Source organism: Rattus norvegicus, chromosome 4, assembly GCF_021556685.1.
Source record: "Rattus norvegicus strain SHRSP/BbbUtx chromosome 4, alternate assembly SHRSP_T2T, whole genome shotgun sequence".
Taxonomy (NCBI): Eukaryota; Metazoa; Chordata; class Mammalia; order Rodentia; family Muridae; genus Rattus; species Rattus norvegicus.
In genome coordinates, this window is record NC_141537.1 from 22,142,377 (window position 1) to 22,157,435 (window position 15,059).

General features: G+C 36.3%; 1 protein-coding gene across 6 annotated transcripts in view; it reads right to left on the bottom strand.

Annotated features, from left to right (window-relative positions):
* Nucleotides 1–1,979: 1,979 nt before the first annotated feature.
* Nucleotides 1,980–15,059, bottom strand: part of Sema3a (semaphorin 3A) — a 462,616-nt gene continuing 449,536 nt past the window's right edge. For 5 of the 6 annotated variants that reach the window (XM_087656813.1, XM_087656812.1, XM_087656815.1 and 2 more), the window contains 2 exons: nucleotides 7,448–7,590; nucleotides 1,980–6,069 (listed from right to left, as the gene is read on the bottom strand). In XM_087656813.1, coding sequence (XP_087512939.1) covers nucleotides 5,614–6,069; nucleotides 7,448–7,590 — 599 coding nt within the window. In that variant the 3' untranslated portion in view covers nucleotides 1,980–5,613. 6 annotated transcript variants of the gene reach the window in all.

Below are 15,059 nucleotides of genomic sequence, written 5' to 3' on the forward strand. Positions count from 1 at the left end.
CCCTTGAGAGTTCCCAAAGACTGAGCTACCAACCAACACTGGCTGATCCGAGGTTCCAGGCTCATATGTAGGAGAGGACTGTCTTGTCTGGCCTCAGTTGGAGAGGATGTACCTAATCCTGCAGAGACTTGATGTACCAGGATAGGGAGATGTGGGAGGGGGGACATCCTCTCAGCTACGAAGGGGAAGAGGATTGGGGGGGGGCCCATGAGAGAGGACCGAGATTGGCGTTGCATTTGGAATATAAATAAATAAATAAATTTTAAAAATACAGAAAAGATACTGGCAGAAAATATTTTGAATGGCTATTGTCATTGTCCATTGGCACAGCCCTGACTGAGGAGAGACACATGAGTTCTGTATTAACGAAATCAAGACATAGGAGTTGGATGAAACAAACAGAAGGGAACGTTCCAAAAACAAAGGTACAAGAAATAGTGACGCACTCATTAGATTCTGTTTTATCTAATTTAACTATTATTCCTTAAGAGCCTGTTTGTTTTCTAATGAGAGACAGAAAGAGAGTGGATTCCTATGGAAGAAAAGGTTTGGGGGAAAACTTGGAGGAGGAGACATAGGGGAAACTGAAACCGGGGATATATTATATGAGAAAAAATCTATTTTCAATAAAAGGAAAAGGAAAAGAAAAGGAAGGAAGCTAAGGATGTGTGGATAAAGTAGTGAAAAATAACTGACCTATCATAATATAAGCCAGGGAAGGCAATGTGGCTGAAACCCAGAGGGCAATAGTTCAAACTCATAAATTAGGACACCATTTTGACTTAAAGGAGTGGTATTTTGTTTGGTTTTTGTTTTGTTGAACGAACACTGTTCTCCATTCATGTGGGATACTTGTTCTCTGGGGGAAAAATAGAAAATTTCATTGTTCCCTCTTTAGTTGTATTTCTTCTACCTGGAGGTGCTTTTCTTTCCTCTTCTAGGAAAATTCGACTGATAGTTCAAATCGTGCCACTTATTCTCTGAAGCTCTCCTGGACTCTCCTCAAAACTTTGCTTCTCCCTTCATTTTGAATGACGGCATTTAGGCTGGGAAATTTAGTTTGGCACTTAGCACATTCCAATGTGGTTCTTTTCAGCACTGATTTGCCGAGTTCCAGTTTTATTTGGCATCATACAAGGCACCAGAAAGAAAAACAACTGGCCAACAACCCTACTAGGTACGGTGATTCATGTTTAGAACACTCAGGAGGTGGGGTCAGGATGATCAGACTCAAAAATCATCCTGTTGGCTAATGAGTGAGTTAAAAATCATCCTATTGGCTATTGAGTGAGTTCAAGGCCAGCCTGAGCTACAAGTGACCATGTCACAAACAAAACCAAGCTCTTGACTTCCAGGAAATCTCAGTCTAGAAAGGGAAATATGTACATAGCCGGTACATCACATCACTCTGATAAGTGCTGTAGACAAAGTGTAAGCAGGGCCAGGTGGTTTTTAAGGTAGATGTGTTGCTGCTGTCTAAGGCTAGTTGTAAATAAGAGGATTGTCATACATTGTGATGGCAAGCCCTGTCACCATTCATTTTGTTATGAGCTTTGTGAAATCAGAGTCACACCTCCTCTATCTTACCATCACAATGCCTCATGAGTTCACAGTCATGGGCTCTCTGTAAGATGTGAACAGATAGAAGCATAGTTTTGAGCAACGAAGTGTCTAGACAATATACTTTAATTTCTTTCTAATCATTTTGTTGGTTTATTTGTGGTAGGGTCCCATTAGTGAGCCCAGATGGACTTCCCACCCACCATCCTCTTGCTTTATCCTCCTTTTGGAATTGCAGACTGGTGCTGTCATATCTGGCTCCCAATATCTTAAAAACCATCCTTTTATTGGTTTAGTTTTATTTATACCATAACCTGTGTCTGTGCACTGGATATTTGAAATGAGGAAATAAGACTTTTCTTTGGTTAGGCAGATCAGGAAAATTGATCAGTTATAAGAAAACCCATTTCTGCGGCACCTTTCTTTCTCTCACTTTGGGTTTGTCTTGATTTATTAGTGTACGAATATGTAATTCTTGAAGTAACTAGTGTAGGAAAGTTTTTAAAATAAAACTAATAGGGTTTGCATACTTTTGAAAAACCGTTTTCTCCTTTAAGGAAAGATATACTGTAAACATTAACATTGAACTTAAATAATTATTACCAAGTTAAAATAAAAAGCATTGGATTCTTTGGCATCAGGCCAGTTCGTAACTATCATGTTGTTATATAATAAAAGAGAAATACTTGAAAACATTACACTAATAAATCCACATTAATACAATGCTTGCCCATGAGCTTCAGGATAGGCCTCTGAATGCCAGTCATCTGGAATCTGTATAGATCTCGAAATAGGATGTTTCACATCATAATCCATTGATTAAAGACTTTCATCCCTGTGTTTTCTTTCCAGGTATGACATAAAGAGAACAGCATTTAATTTAAAGGGCATAAAAGTTCACATCATAACTATAAATATAGAACACAGTTTATAGAATACTACAATGAAGAAATCTGTTAGCTAATTATATAGCTCCCTGACTCTGGTTCTTGAAGGTTTGGAAGCTTATGTTCCTCAATACCATATGTTACAGGGAACAGTAAAGACATCTGAATTCAAATATTTTGAAGAAATGTATATTTAGCAACTGAATACATGCTAAGAAGGAATAATTTACAGCAGCAATATCATTACATTTTTCTGTCCAGTTTTCTAGTTCCCATCTGAAATGCAATGATAAATACAGATACGGAACAATTTATGACCTGGCAAAAAGCATGCTCATGGAGGGGCATACCCTCTCTGCCCTTAAGTAGTACATAAGCTACCGCATCACTTGTATGGGAAATCTTTCACTTGAGGATGATGGTGAACAAACTGGGATGGAGCATCTCTAGAAACTTGTATTTTACAATGTTCTTTCTACTCTTTCCAAAATTATTTACACCTCTTTGTCTAATGTGTAGGTAGCAAAAATATTAAACACATACCATTATAAATCACTAAATTATACATGAAAGAAGCAATAAGTGTGCATTTGCATGCATTTACACTTTGCATTTGCTGTCAGCGGGGCCCGCTCTCTCCACCGTGATGTGTCTTTTTCCACATGAGACTATTTTAAGATTGCTGTAGTAATTTTTTTAAGGTCACATGCATCTCTTAGGCAGGTCTTACCAAATGATGATACAAGCATATGCCAAAGTCCATCTAAGTTACTTAGTTAATGGGACATTCATTCTTCTTCGTGCAAACTGTCCTCTCTCAATACACAATGGCAGGTTATAACTGTCGTAAGATTTATTTATTTATTTACTTATAAGTTAGATCAATAACTTTCTTTGAAAACTTAGACATGGTGCTTGATTGAGGCGTGTCAATATAGTTGCTTGTTTGCAACACTTTTAATTGAAACCTAAGTGGTGCTCTATTGCTAATTCGTAGAGCTAAGCAAAATGCATTCAGATCCTGAAAGGCATCCATAACGTTATCATACAACCTTCATTCTATTAGTTCCTTTATTGTTAAGAGCTAGAAAGAAATGGGAGAGTTATGTAATTGCAAATAAGCATGTGTCAGCTGCAAATTTAGAATGAAATATAACATCAAATATTTGGACAGTTAAGACCCTATTAAATGAGAGAATGGTCTACTTGGAGCTCCCTCTTTCTCTGACTTTATGTTCCTTTCATTTTTGTCTGTTCAGCGTATGTTCTTCAAATACTTCATCAATTCAGCCTACCTTTGAGGACTTATTTCCAAAAGCAACACCATGTTGGTTAAGGAGCCTAACATCAGATGTAGAGTGACTTTAGGCTTTTGTTTGAAAGACATGTCAACAAGTTGTTTATTTAAATAATCATTAAAGCTGAAACGTGAGCTTCTGTCTGTGAAAGACTGCAGGGGAAAGGGAACAGCGACTTGGTGTAGTGGAATTTGGAGACAACTAGAGCTAAAATAGCAACTCCACTTCATTAATTAGCAAGAAGATATTTACTTCTCACTTTTGTGCATGCTGAAGGGTGGAAGGAGGAATTCCTGCAGTGAGGCAAGGAGCACCAATTAGTTGTTCTATAATGTACAAGTCCTGAAGCATTTGGAACTCAGTGATCTCAGGAAACCATCTCCAACCAACAGAGGGCATACATTTCGAAATATTTTGTGTTATCTTATACTTTATTCATGAAACAAAGAACTTTGCACTTTCTAAGTGAAATGTATGATCTGATAATAGTTTATAAACTCACTCTCATTGAGATAAAAACACTTATAAGTTGTTCATACAAACAATTATATGATACAGGGTGGATAAAAGTTAGCTGATTCACAGAGAAAATGGTTGAGAAATGTGTCATTTTGTTGGTAGAATGTGTTCTGAATGTCACTAATCTCTCTCTCTCTCTCACCTCTCTCTCTCTCTCTCTCTCTCTCTCTCTCTCTCTCTGTTTCAGAAATTATTAAATGACTGAAACTAGAATCTTTAGTGGCATGTGGAATCATGAGAAAGTCCTATGCCTCACACATCATGCAAATCTTCAAGCCAATGGTAAAGGACATTTTATTAACACTCTGTTAAGACAATGTTCTTTTCATGAGACACAAAGCTCTTTTGTTTTCCCCCTTGATCCTTCCGGATGCCTCTAATGACTCTTTCTGTCTCTTTTGCGCTGTCTTAATTTTTGGTTGGCTAAAGAACATTACGTATGTGAGAGTTAACTTAGATAATACCTTTACAAGTCAGGGTGATAACCTTCTATCTGTTTGGTTTCTTCAAAGGGGAAACACATAATTCTTGGTGTCAGAAAGTAATAGTTAATAGTGAGTATGGGCCTAAAGTGATATACTGCCTCTTACAGAACCCGAAAACACAATGTGAAAAAAGCAGCACACGGTTGGAATTTTTAAACAAACGGTATAGCATGGTAACTGCAAGACAAAACCTACTCTAGCTTAGAAAACAGCTAATCTTTACTGCATGTTTGCCATGGTACATTTAAATTATAGCTTTAATAAAATACATCTTTAGATCAAAGCTGAAAGAAGACATCAGTAGTAGATCAGTGTACTCCATTTCTCTTCCGGATGATGGATGGTTTATGTTTTTATATCTCCTCAGACTATTTCACTCAGTTCCATTCTCCTTTTTTTTTACTACTCCAGTACATATAAACACGAGTGCTGGTAGACAAAACATCCTTGACTCCAATCACGTTTTGGAATAGTCATCTGCTTACTGAATCCATGCAGTTTATTTTCAACTCTCGCTTCGATAAAATGGCTTTGCTGATGCAGTTTTTCTCCTTTCGACGGCAGCATGGCAAATGACATTTTTATTTCTCAGGCAAAGAAGAAAGCAAAATGAACGCTCAGAGGAAACACTAAGTCAGCGGACATGGACACCTACGCTCACCTGTGATCTCTGTCAGGCGTTGGTAGTCTGAAGAAAGCCTGCTGGAAAGGTTCCTCGCGGACTTAAATTGGTGGAACATGGTTGAACTTCCCACCATTGTAAACATCCACATAATGCCATGAAATGGTCATGTGTATTGCATTTTTTCCAGTTATTATCTAAGCAAGTTTGTACTTGTTTGAGGTTTTGGGAGGTGGCGCAGCTCAGACACTTCTGGGTGCCCTCTCAAACTCGTGGGTCCTCCTGTTTCTACCTTTCTTGCTCTCCTGCATGTGCTTCCACTTGTTGCTGCTCCCTTGAGAGTGCCCCGGCCTTTGTCGGCGTTGTTTTCGGTCCCTTTTCCACACTTGTTCACAGAACTCATCCATTGTGTTCAGGTTGGGGTGGTTGATGAGCTGCATGAAGTCTCTGTACCAGACCTTCTGGCTGGGCGTCATGCTACTGGACATTTCTTTGGTCTTAGAGCCATCTCCATCGTCATCTTTATGAAGAAGTTCCTCCAAATGTTCTGTATCGATGACTTCCAGGGTCACCTTAAGAAGAGTTTGCATGAAACCGTGCTCCACGGCGTGACACAGGTAATTGCCTGAATCCTTCTTCTGCAGACTACGAAGCAGGAGCCCCTGTTCTGTCCTGATGATATGATCACCCACTCTGATCTATCAGGAAAAGGCAGAGGAAAAGGCATGCAGATTTAATAGAAACGCAATAGCTGACATTCCGGTTAGAAAAGCTTAGATATCAGTTGAGGTAGGTTTTAGAAATTAACAATTTTTAAGATAAATTAAAAAGACTATGTTTGGACAAGAGATTTAGTGTCTGCCAATAGTTTTATAGACCCATTTGAAAATTTCTACAACACTACTGTTTTTATAGAATATCTTATAACTATTAAAAATATTCAGCATAATTGGAGGGAAGAATCAAGGTACACTTGAATTTGAAAGCAAGTGTATAAATATGACACAAAGTCAATATTAGATAATGAAATGGGAACTATATGAACGTAAACCTAGAAAACATTGTATTACAGTGAATTCATAATATGACTTGTAAAGAACAAGATGAAATGTCAGCATCTGAGCAAAAGGAAGAAAACTTGTTTTATATTTTAGGTTTAGTGAATTATTTATCAGTTCACAAGGTGCTGCTTGTGGCATAATATGAGGACACACTCTGGAATATATGTCGCCTCATGTTTTCTTTGAATAGAATTCATAATATAAAACTCAGACAGCATAACCTATCAATGTATAAAACCAGTTTACATTGTTACAATATAATTCTACAATTTAAAACTTCTTAATATTTCAAAAAACAATATCAGCAACAAAAGAACCCCACAAAACAAAGACAACAAAAACTAATGGGGTTGCTCTTACGCTCATATTCACATTGCATTTGTAAAATTATCTGTACTTAACAATTTTTACAAGTAAATGAAATAATCTGGTTACCTTTATTTACTAGGTATAAGTAATTAAAATGTTGGAGCTCTCTGTGCAATTTTCTCTGATTTCCTTGGTATAAATTCTTACAATTGTCAAGGGATCTATCGAGGAGAGAGATCTTGAGGCTGTTTTAACAGTTAACACCAAAAGTAATGGTGGGACTCAACTTCTTCAAGTAAACCAAAGTACTCAACTTTCTTCCAACTTTTCATTTGCAGAAAACAAAAGGTTTAACAGAAATCAGTGAGCTAAAACTAAAATTACCAAGGGAAACCTGATTTTTTTTTTCATAATGTAGAAATGCAGGTAACACAAGTGCTTCATAACTAAACCAAGGCAAGAAATAAGTACTCTAAAATCTGTGCTCAAAGAGCTTCCTGGGCTGGAACGCTTATCAACTTCTACTTGTTTCTCATACACAGCCTGCTGTACACCCAGCCCACACTGAGTGGTTTTTCTAAGGAGCTACTGTTTGGTTCAACAGTGTGTTGGAATAATCAGTACTTTTCCGTCCTCCATGTCTATGATATTGGGGTGACAATATGTGTAACAGGTAGAGACCATTCGGTCAACTGAAGCCCTGTACCTCCTCCTTTCGATCTTCATTTCGCCTCTGAAATTGCCAATATACCAAGGCTCTCTGTGACTTCGGACTGCATTCCAAGAATGTGCTACTATTTTCTACTCCATAGATGATTCTCTCTTCAAGACTGTGCCCATGATGATTATCTAGCCAAAAAGAAGTTAAGTGAGAAAACATTAGCTACTTGCATTTTCTAAATATTAATTTGGAAATTCGGGTGACAAATGGTTGCCTACTTTAAAGTCATTTTTCAAATTGATTAAAGATAGTAAATATGTCAAGGATTTCAGACTCCAAATACTTATCTCAATAGATTAATCACTTTGGTTTGGACTGTATATGCAGAGTTTCATCATAAGTCAAGTAATATGACATGAACTGATCTGTTTATGTCCACTACAACCTTGAGTCTTTGTACTGTGATCCCTGCATTCTCCCTTTTCCTTAAACCTAGTTTTCTGGAAATCTGGAATTTTGCAGAGAAGAGCAATTTCTGAGAGGTTAGATTGCTGCTTTGTATTTATTTTCCAACTGTAAAATTAAATTTACCTACCAATATTTATCTAGCATTTTACAGAAGGCAGAGTTTATGATGTTTATACCCCCCATCAATAAACCTTAAATAATTCACAAGTTTGTCCTGAAGTCCAACTGGTGTGAAATGTTTGGGATGGCTCAGGAGAAACTCATATAATTACAATGCAATATGGTTTCAATTGTTCTTATTTTAAAATGACATACCCTTTGTTATTTTCCAGAGTTAGGCTATGGACCATGGCAGGAGCACATAATAAAACACAGCAATACAAAAATCTGTTTCCTGATTAAGTTTCTATTATTTTACCCTTTGTGTAACCTCCTTCAATGTGGTAACTGAAACACAACTCAGATCAAAAGTATGACACAGAGGGGCTAGGTACAACTTAGTGAGAGAGCAAAACTCTGTGTTATCTTGTGTAATCCTGTTTCCATTATGACATCCTGAACAGTCTGGAACTCATTAAATTAATTTAGAAAATAATAAATATATTTTCACATGCACAGAGAGCTGACAGTGAAGACAGATGAAAATTTTCTGCTCTCACCTTCAAATTCAGCTAAGATCTTAATTTTAAAAATGTTTTCCCTCCTCCTTGGCTTCACTTTGACAGCTTTACTCTTGTCTTAATCAACTTAGTGCTTTTGTCTGTCATAAGCAATAGGATTTGCTTATGCTAGGTTTAAAGCTTTTGAAAACTGTTTCCATTCCAGTCTCTGGTGTAGCCTATGCTTTCCACTGACAACTCTCACCGTGCTGCAACGACTTTTACCACTTCACCATTCTAAATGCCTTGGTCTCACTGCCTGGTTAGCAAATGCCCTAGTTGGGGACAAAAATCTCTTCTGACACTGAGACATTTCTGTCCCTTCTTGTTACATATCAATACCCTGAAAACAAAGAAATAAACAGCAACAATTGATTCTGTGTCACATTGCTTATCTCATATGCACACACACACACACACACATACACACCCACACACACACACATGAACGCACAAACACACACACAAGCACACACACACACTGACACACACACACACAGATTTGCATTTGGGTGCACACGTATATGCAGACACTAAGTTCTATAATGATTAGGATAGGCCTTTCCCACTCTATGAGTCTCTGTGCTGTGTGGTAAGACATCTGTGCCCTGGTGAGAGGAGTGTTGAATTGTTATGTGAGGCAGTGCCTGTACAACCTACCATGAGTAATGAGTGTGGTTTGCCATGTAAGGCAATAGTGTTTATATTACATATATATTTTTGTTAATTGCTCAACAATATAAACTTGCTTGGTCAAGAAATCCTTGAACACTTGGAAAGATATTGTTCAAACTGTCTCAAAATTTTGAATTACAATATATGTGAGTCAAGGGTGACAGAAAACCCTATTAAATTTTTGTTTATAGGGATGGAGAGATGGCTCAGAGGTTAAGAGCACTGGCTGCTCTTCCAGAGGTCCTGAGTTCAATTCCCAGCAACCATATGGTGGCTCACAGCCATCTGTAATGGGATCTGATGTCCTCTTCTGGTGTGTCTGAAGACAGCAACAGTGTACTCATGTAAATAAAATAAATAAATCCTTTAAAAATTTTTTTTGTTTATAGCTGTATCCTCTAAGCCAAATATTCTCATGTCAGTATCTACAGTGATAAGGGAGCCATTTGTAGATGCATAGGTAAGAAGACCAATGTTGACTTACTCTCATGCTGGTATCTATAATAATGAAAAACTCTTTGATAGAGCTTTAAGATACGTGTTTTTGCTACACACAGGTAAGTACAATGTGACTTAAATACTAGAAGAGTTCTTTGCAATAAGTGGTATCTGTGAACCTGAGAGATATTTCAGCAGTTAAGGGCACTTGTTATTCTAGCAGAACACCCCAGGTTTGGTACCCATATAACAGCTAACATCTGTCTTGTCTGGGATGTCTGGGGCTGTCTACTAGCCTCTGTCAGTGCTGCACACATAAAATGCACCTGTATACATGCAGACGAAATCCTCATGAACACAAAATTTAAAAAAAATCTAATAGGATTAAAACACAACATAAAATTCTCGAAGAACTAATCAAAATACTTTTTTAAAATCACGGTCTGACTTGCCTCTTTGCCAATTAAACCATATATTCCCGATAGTGCTGGAAACAAATTCAGTTACTCTTTTACAGTACGAACAAGACTTTCTGAAGTAGCCATAAAAAATCATCTTAATAACATGTTTCCTTATGTTTATAAAATAACTCATTCTCTTTTATGGTTAAATCTCTTATAAAATGATGTATGATTTAACAGAGAATGTATGTACTGTGATATGATTCTCTTTAAAAAGAATAGTGAGGTTCTTAATTCCCTAGCGACAAAACAGCTGGTGGTTACTTTGGTTCATAGGCTAGATGCCTTTAGTTAGTTTGCTTTGATAACTACTCTCATAAAGACTTTTAAGGACTCTTTGTCTATTGAGTTGACCCACTTTCCAAACAAGAAGAAAGAGAAACATCTTCTAGCTAGTAACCAGTGAGACCAAATTTCCTCTTCCAGTAGCCATAAAATGTAAAGGGCACATAGATGTCCTACTGCCTTTATTTGGTTACAGATTCTTCTATTTTGTGCTGTTACATTGGTTTTGCTGCACCAGCCAGGAATACAAAGACAAAATTTCTATGAGGTTCAGTTGTTTCTGTTAAACTCTCTGTAGTAGGACCTCGGTACCAATATCAGTGTCTAACTTAGGACCAGAACCTTCATGTAGATAGCTGTACTTCAATACTCTGACGCAGTGACATTGTCGTATTTATATTCATTGCAATTTATATCTTAGAGCTTACTGTGTAAACATTTTGAACAAAATGATTAGAAAGCAATGAGACATCTATTATTGGTCCGGACTTTGCTTCCCCATCTACTTGCAAAAATGTTGGACAGCACCGGAAACATAAAGATACAATGACCTGCTTCATACTCTCACTTTTCTCCCTCACCATTTCCGTCCATCTTTGCTCTCTCAAGAAAAAATGTATAAACAGGAGAATATTATTTCCATTGATATCTTCCCATCATACTGGATATTTTGATTACTATCAATTTTCAGAAATGCTAGTCATTTGTAACAGCAGCACACTGTACTTTCGCAGAGCACACGGAGGTCACAGTTACTCCATTGGAGTCACAGGCATTACTGAACTTTGAAGACTACTGTTCATTTCCTGAAAGATACAAAGTCCTGCATAGTCAGGATCAGTATAATCTGAGACCTTGCTCTGGATCAAGCAGCAGCTGACCTGAGGGCTGCTGTCCTACAACATACAGTGTTAATAGATAATTTATTCTATCAAAGTGTGTTGAATGTGGAACCAACCCAGTGGAAGCTGATGGGCCCCAAAGCAACGCACTGTGGTACTACTTATCATGTTTCTGTGACAGCATTCTGAGTGCTGAGTGTGCTGTGCCTCAGGGCTTTGAGGATGTCCACCTTTCGGAAGTTGTATTTTCTGTTTGAGGAACTATTGAGATTATCTGATAGCAACTGTCCAGTAAAATGAACTCTTGCGATTCCACTTCCCTCTCCACTACCTTAGGGAACAACATCAAGCAATATACCCATGACATCTCAGTAAATGTGCTCTCGCCACATGAAGCCTTTTGTTCTGTATGTGTGCCTGTTTTTCTTCATCAGCATTTTTTTTTACTTTATTTTTGCTTTAGTAAAAGAAAAATGATTATAAACTGTCTTGGATGTATTATAAAGATCCATGGCACTTAAGGAATATGTGAAGTTATAACTTCAAAATATTTTTTTTCTTAAAATACATGTTGGTTACTCCATGATGCAGCCTCCATAACATAAAAATGTCCTTAATGCATGAGGCAGCAATGCAGTTGCTTTGGGGTCACCCACAAGCCTCATCTGCTATGTAGCTCAAGGCCAGCATGATACACACGGTCCTTTTGCCTCAGCCCTCCCAAATGTTATAACATCTACTACAATTTCTGGGTTAACTAAGAAAAAATGTTTAATTATATTTCTATCTTAAGAAAATGCCATGACTTTACAATCACACTACTAGTTCTTATATAAAACAACTGGACATGTTTTAGTTATAGAATTTTCTACAGAAACTGCTTATAAGGAAAGAAAGCAACAATTTTACGACTTAAATTTCTCAGACCATTAAATTACAAAAAAATATATCACTATAAAATTGTTAATTAAGGATGCAAAGAGGATTCAGCAATCATGGGAGCTTACTGTGCAATCAGGAAGTTCTAGAATTCAAATCTATCCCTGTAACAAGGTGCCCAGCAGGGTTTCTTCTTCTGGTCTTTGTGTGCATGCATGTGCAAAATTGCATACATATATGGACACATATAACAAATAACTTCTTCAAAAGTGAAAATTTCGATTGTTAGTCAATGAATAGGATTAAAATTCTACCACTGCTGTTTTATTATCAACTTCATTTTAACTTCAAAATAGCAGAGCTACTATTGAGAAAGGATATTCAAAGTTCTTAGTGTTCTCCTACTGCCTTCAATGTGTTTAGCATTACACAAACCGTTTAAAAATATTTACATGGCCATCTACCAGTCATTTTTCTGCCTCTTCTGGAGTTGAGAGAGGGAGCACTTTAGATTGCTTGTTTCAAATTCTAGAGAACTTGCAGTTGTCTCTCTTCTACTTATAGTTTTCAGATTTGTTTTAAGAGGCACACATAATAGAGACAAAAGTATCTAATTATCACAGTGCAAAAGCATAACAAAAGTTATTTAATAGAGCGTCTGCACACAGAACAGTTAAGCATGATTACCAATGATATTAATGTAATGGCTGTTGCCATAGCTTAAATTGTACAGAAGAAAATCTTGTGTTAAGAGTCAATACTGAGGTGCCCTTAATAGCCTCCTATTTCCGTGAAAGTATAAAGAATTAAAGAAAATACCTCAGCTTCAATGCATCCTAGAACTGTTCTACTCTTAGTGGCAAATGTAGTTTTATTATTTGCAATTGTTAAACTGACCATCTCTCTCACTTTCTGTGTCTACTGTAATTGTAGCAGAAAGACAGTCTTGAAATCTCACCAGATATTTGCCAAGTGACAAAGCTAAATGAATACACTGAATTTAAAAGCTGAAATCTCAAACGATTTTTACAATCACAGGCACAGACTGTAAGCCCAATCCATGTAAAAGGGAAAAGAAATTATAGTCATATGTTGATAGATTATTTCATTAAACTGCAGTTTAGATAGAATATTTGAATGTTAGTAACTCTAGAATAACTTATTCAAGAAATAGTAGGAGCAGATATGTAAAAATCAAGTATGTTCCACATTGAAATATTGTACTATGAAATAAAAAGATGATAAAGGTTTAACAAGTTACATAAATGGTTTTACCTTCTTCATGGACGTCTATGGTAGCAGTGGCTCATGGAAAATGTACCCATCCAGAAAGAAAAAATATAACTACAAAAACATTTTAAAATGTATTTTACACTACAGCCCTTTGTCATGTAAACCACCATAGACAGTAAGGCTATAGTTATTAAACTGAATAGTTGGAGCAAAATAATTAAAATTATTTAAAAGGCACCAGTGTGTTTGCATAACACAATGTTTCAATATGTTGCAGCTGCTAATGACAAGAAATAATGTTTTTGAGGAAGCAATCTTCAATTAATCATTTCCTCCTTTAGTGGGATAATTTATGGAAATGAAATGAGACTAATAAAGCAGAAAGAATGGGAGGAAAGGACGAAGTTAAATAAATTGCTTCCTTTTGTAACAACAGAAAGTCATGATATCCATCATTTGGCCAGAAATATCATGTTGCTTAAGGCCTTACTTAGCATTTGATTCTCTTCCAATAGTACAGAAACAGAAGGAATCACATTTCAGCTTCCCATTTATTTCATTCTTCATTTTAACCCCATAAGCGTCTCCTAAGATTGAAATGTGAACAATGTAACAATCTTGGAAAATGTAATGTCAGAATGGAGACAGATGGATGAGGCTGAGAGCCGCATAGTCATTCCTTCCTTGATTTCTGGTACTAGGTTTTGATGGTTTTGACCCTTATTAAGAGTGGAGTTTTCTAGGCAATAAATATAAAAATCAAATACAAGTCAAAAGAGTTGCAGACAGATACAAAGTAATTTAACTAGCCCTTTTAGCTCCTTGGGAAATAGAGAACTATTACTATTAGTAATAGAATTGATTTGTATTCAGACAAATCAATTCTAGTTGTTTTACAATATTGCTTTTTGGATATTTTTCATTTATATTCCCTAGAAATGGTCAAGCAACACAAATCAAATATAGCCTACAAATCTGGTGAAACAGAACACAATGGAAATGTGTTCTTTGGCACCAATAATCATTAAGGTTTTCTTACTGGTATCTAGATGACTGTCTAAAAATACATTTATTAGCAAAACATTTTCAAGGATATAAAAAATATATAGCAGTGGTCGATTACAAGGTGTATCATGGGTGAGAAGATATATTTCATAAGCTAATATAAAATTAAGAATTAAAATGAAGAAAAACTCATTATAACTGTAGCCTTTCTATACATTTTATATCTGCATATTTAGATGGCTAATAAGCAATTTATCAGTTATCTATATTTTGGGGGCAATTAAAAATCTAAAATCTAAATTATAATATAGAATGTGAAAGGAATCATACTTGTTTATCAATAGAATATGACATGTTTTTACAATGTCTGTACTGATGGTTATAGCCACTTATCTATGTAAATGTTAAAGGGCGTTTTCTCATGCAGACTTGTGGAATGAAGAATAGTGGATGTGGGCTGACAAGAACAAAATCATCAATGACACCTTGCAGAAAATATAGGCATATACAATACTTACTTAACAAAGCCAACCTAAATTATACACTATATCTTAGGTTCCAAATCAAGATGTGTTTTTGTGCTGTGTGGTACTCATCAACTGGGATATAGCATTTCAAATTCTAAAATTCAGACGGTTTTCAGTATTTCTTGTAGTGATATATTTATTTGGTTAGATTGATTTTTGCAATGTGTTTATCACTGTATAGACAG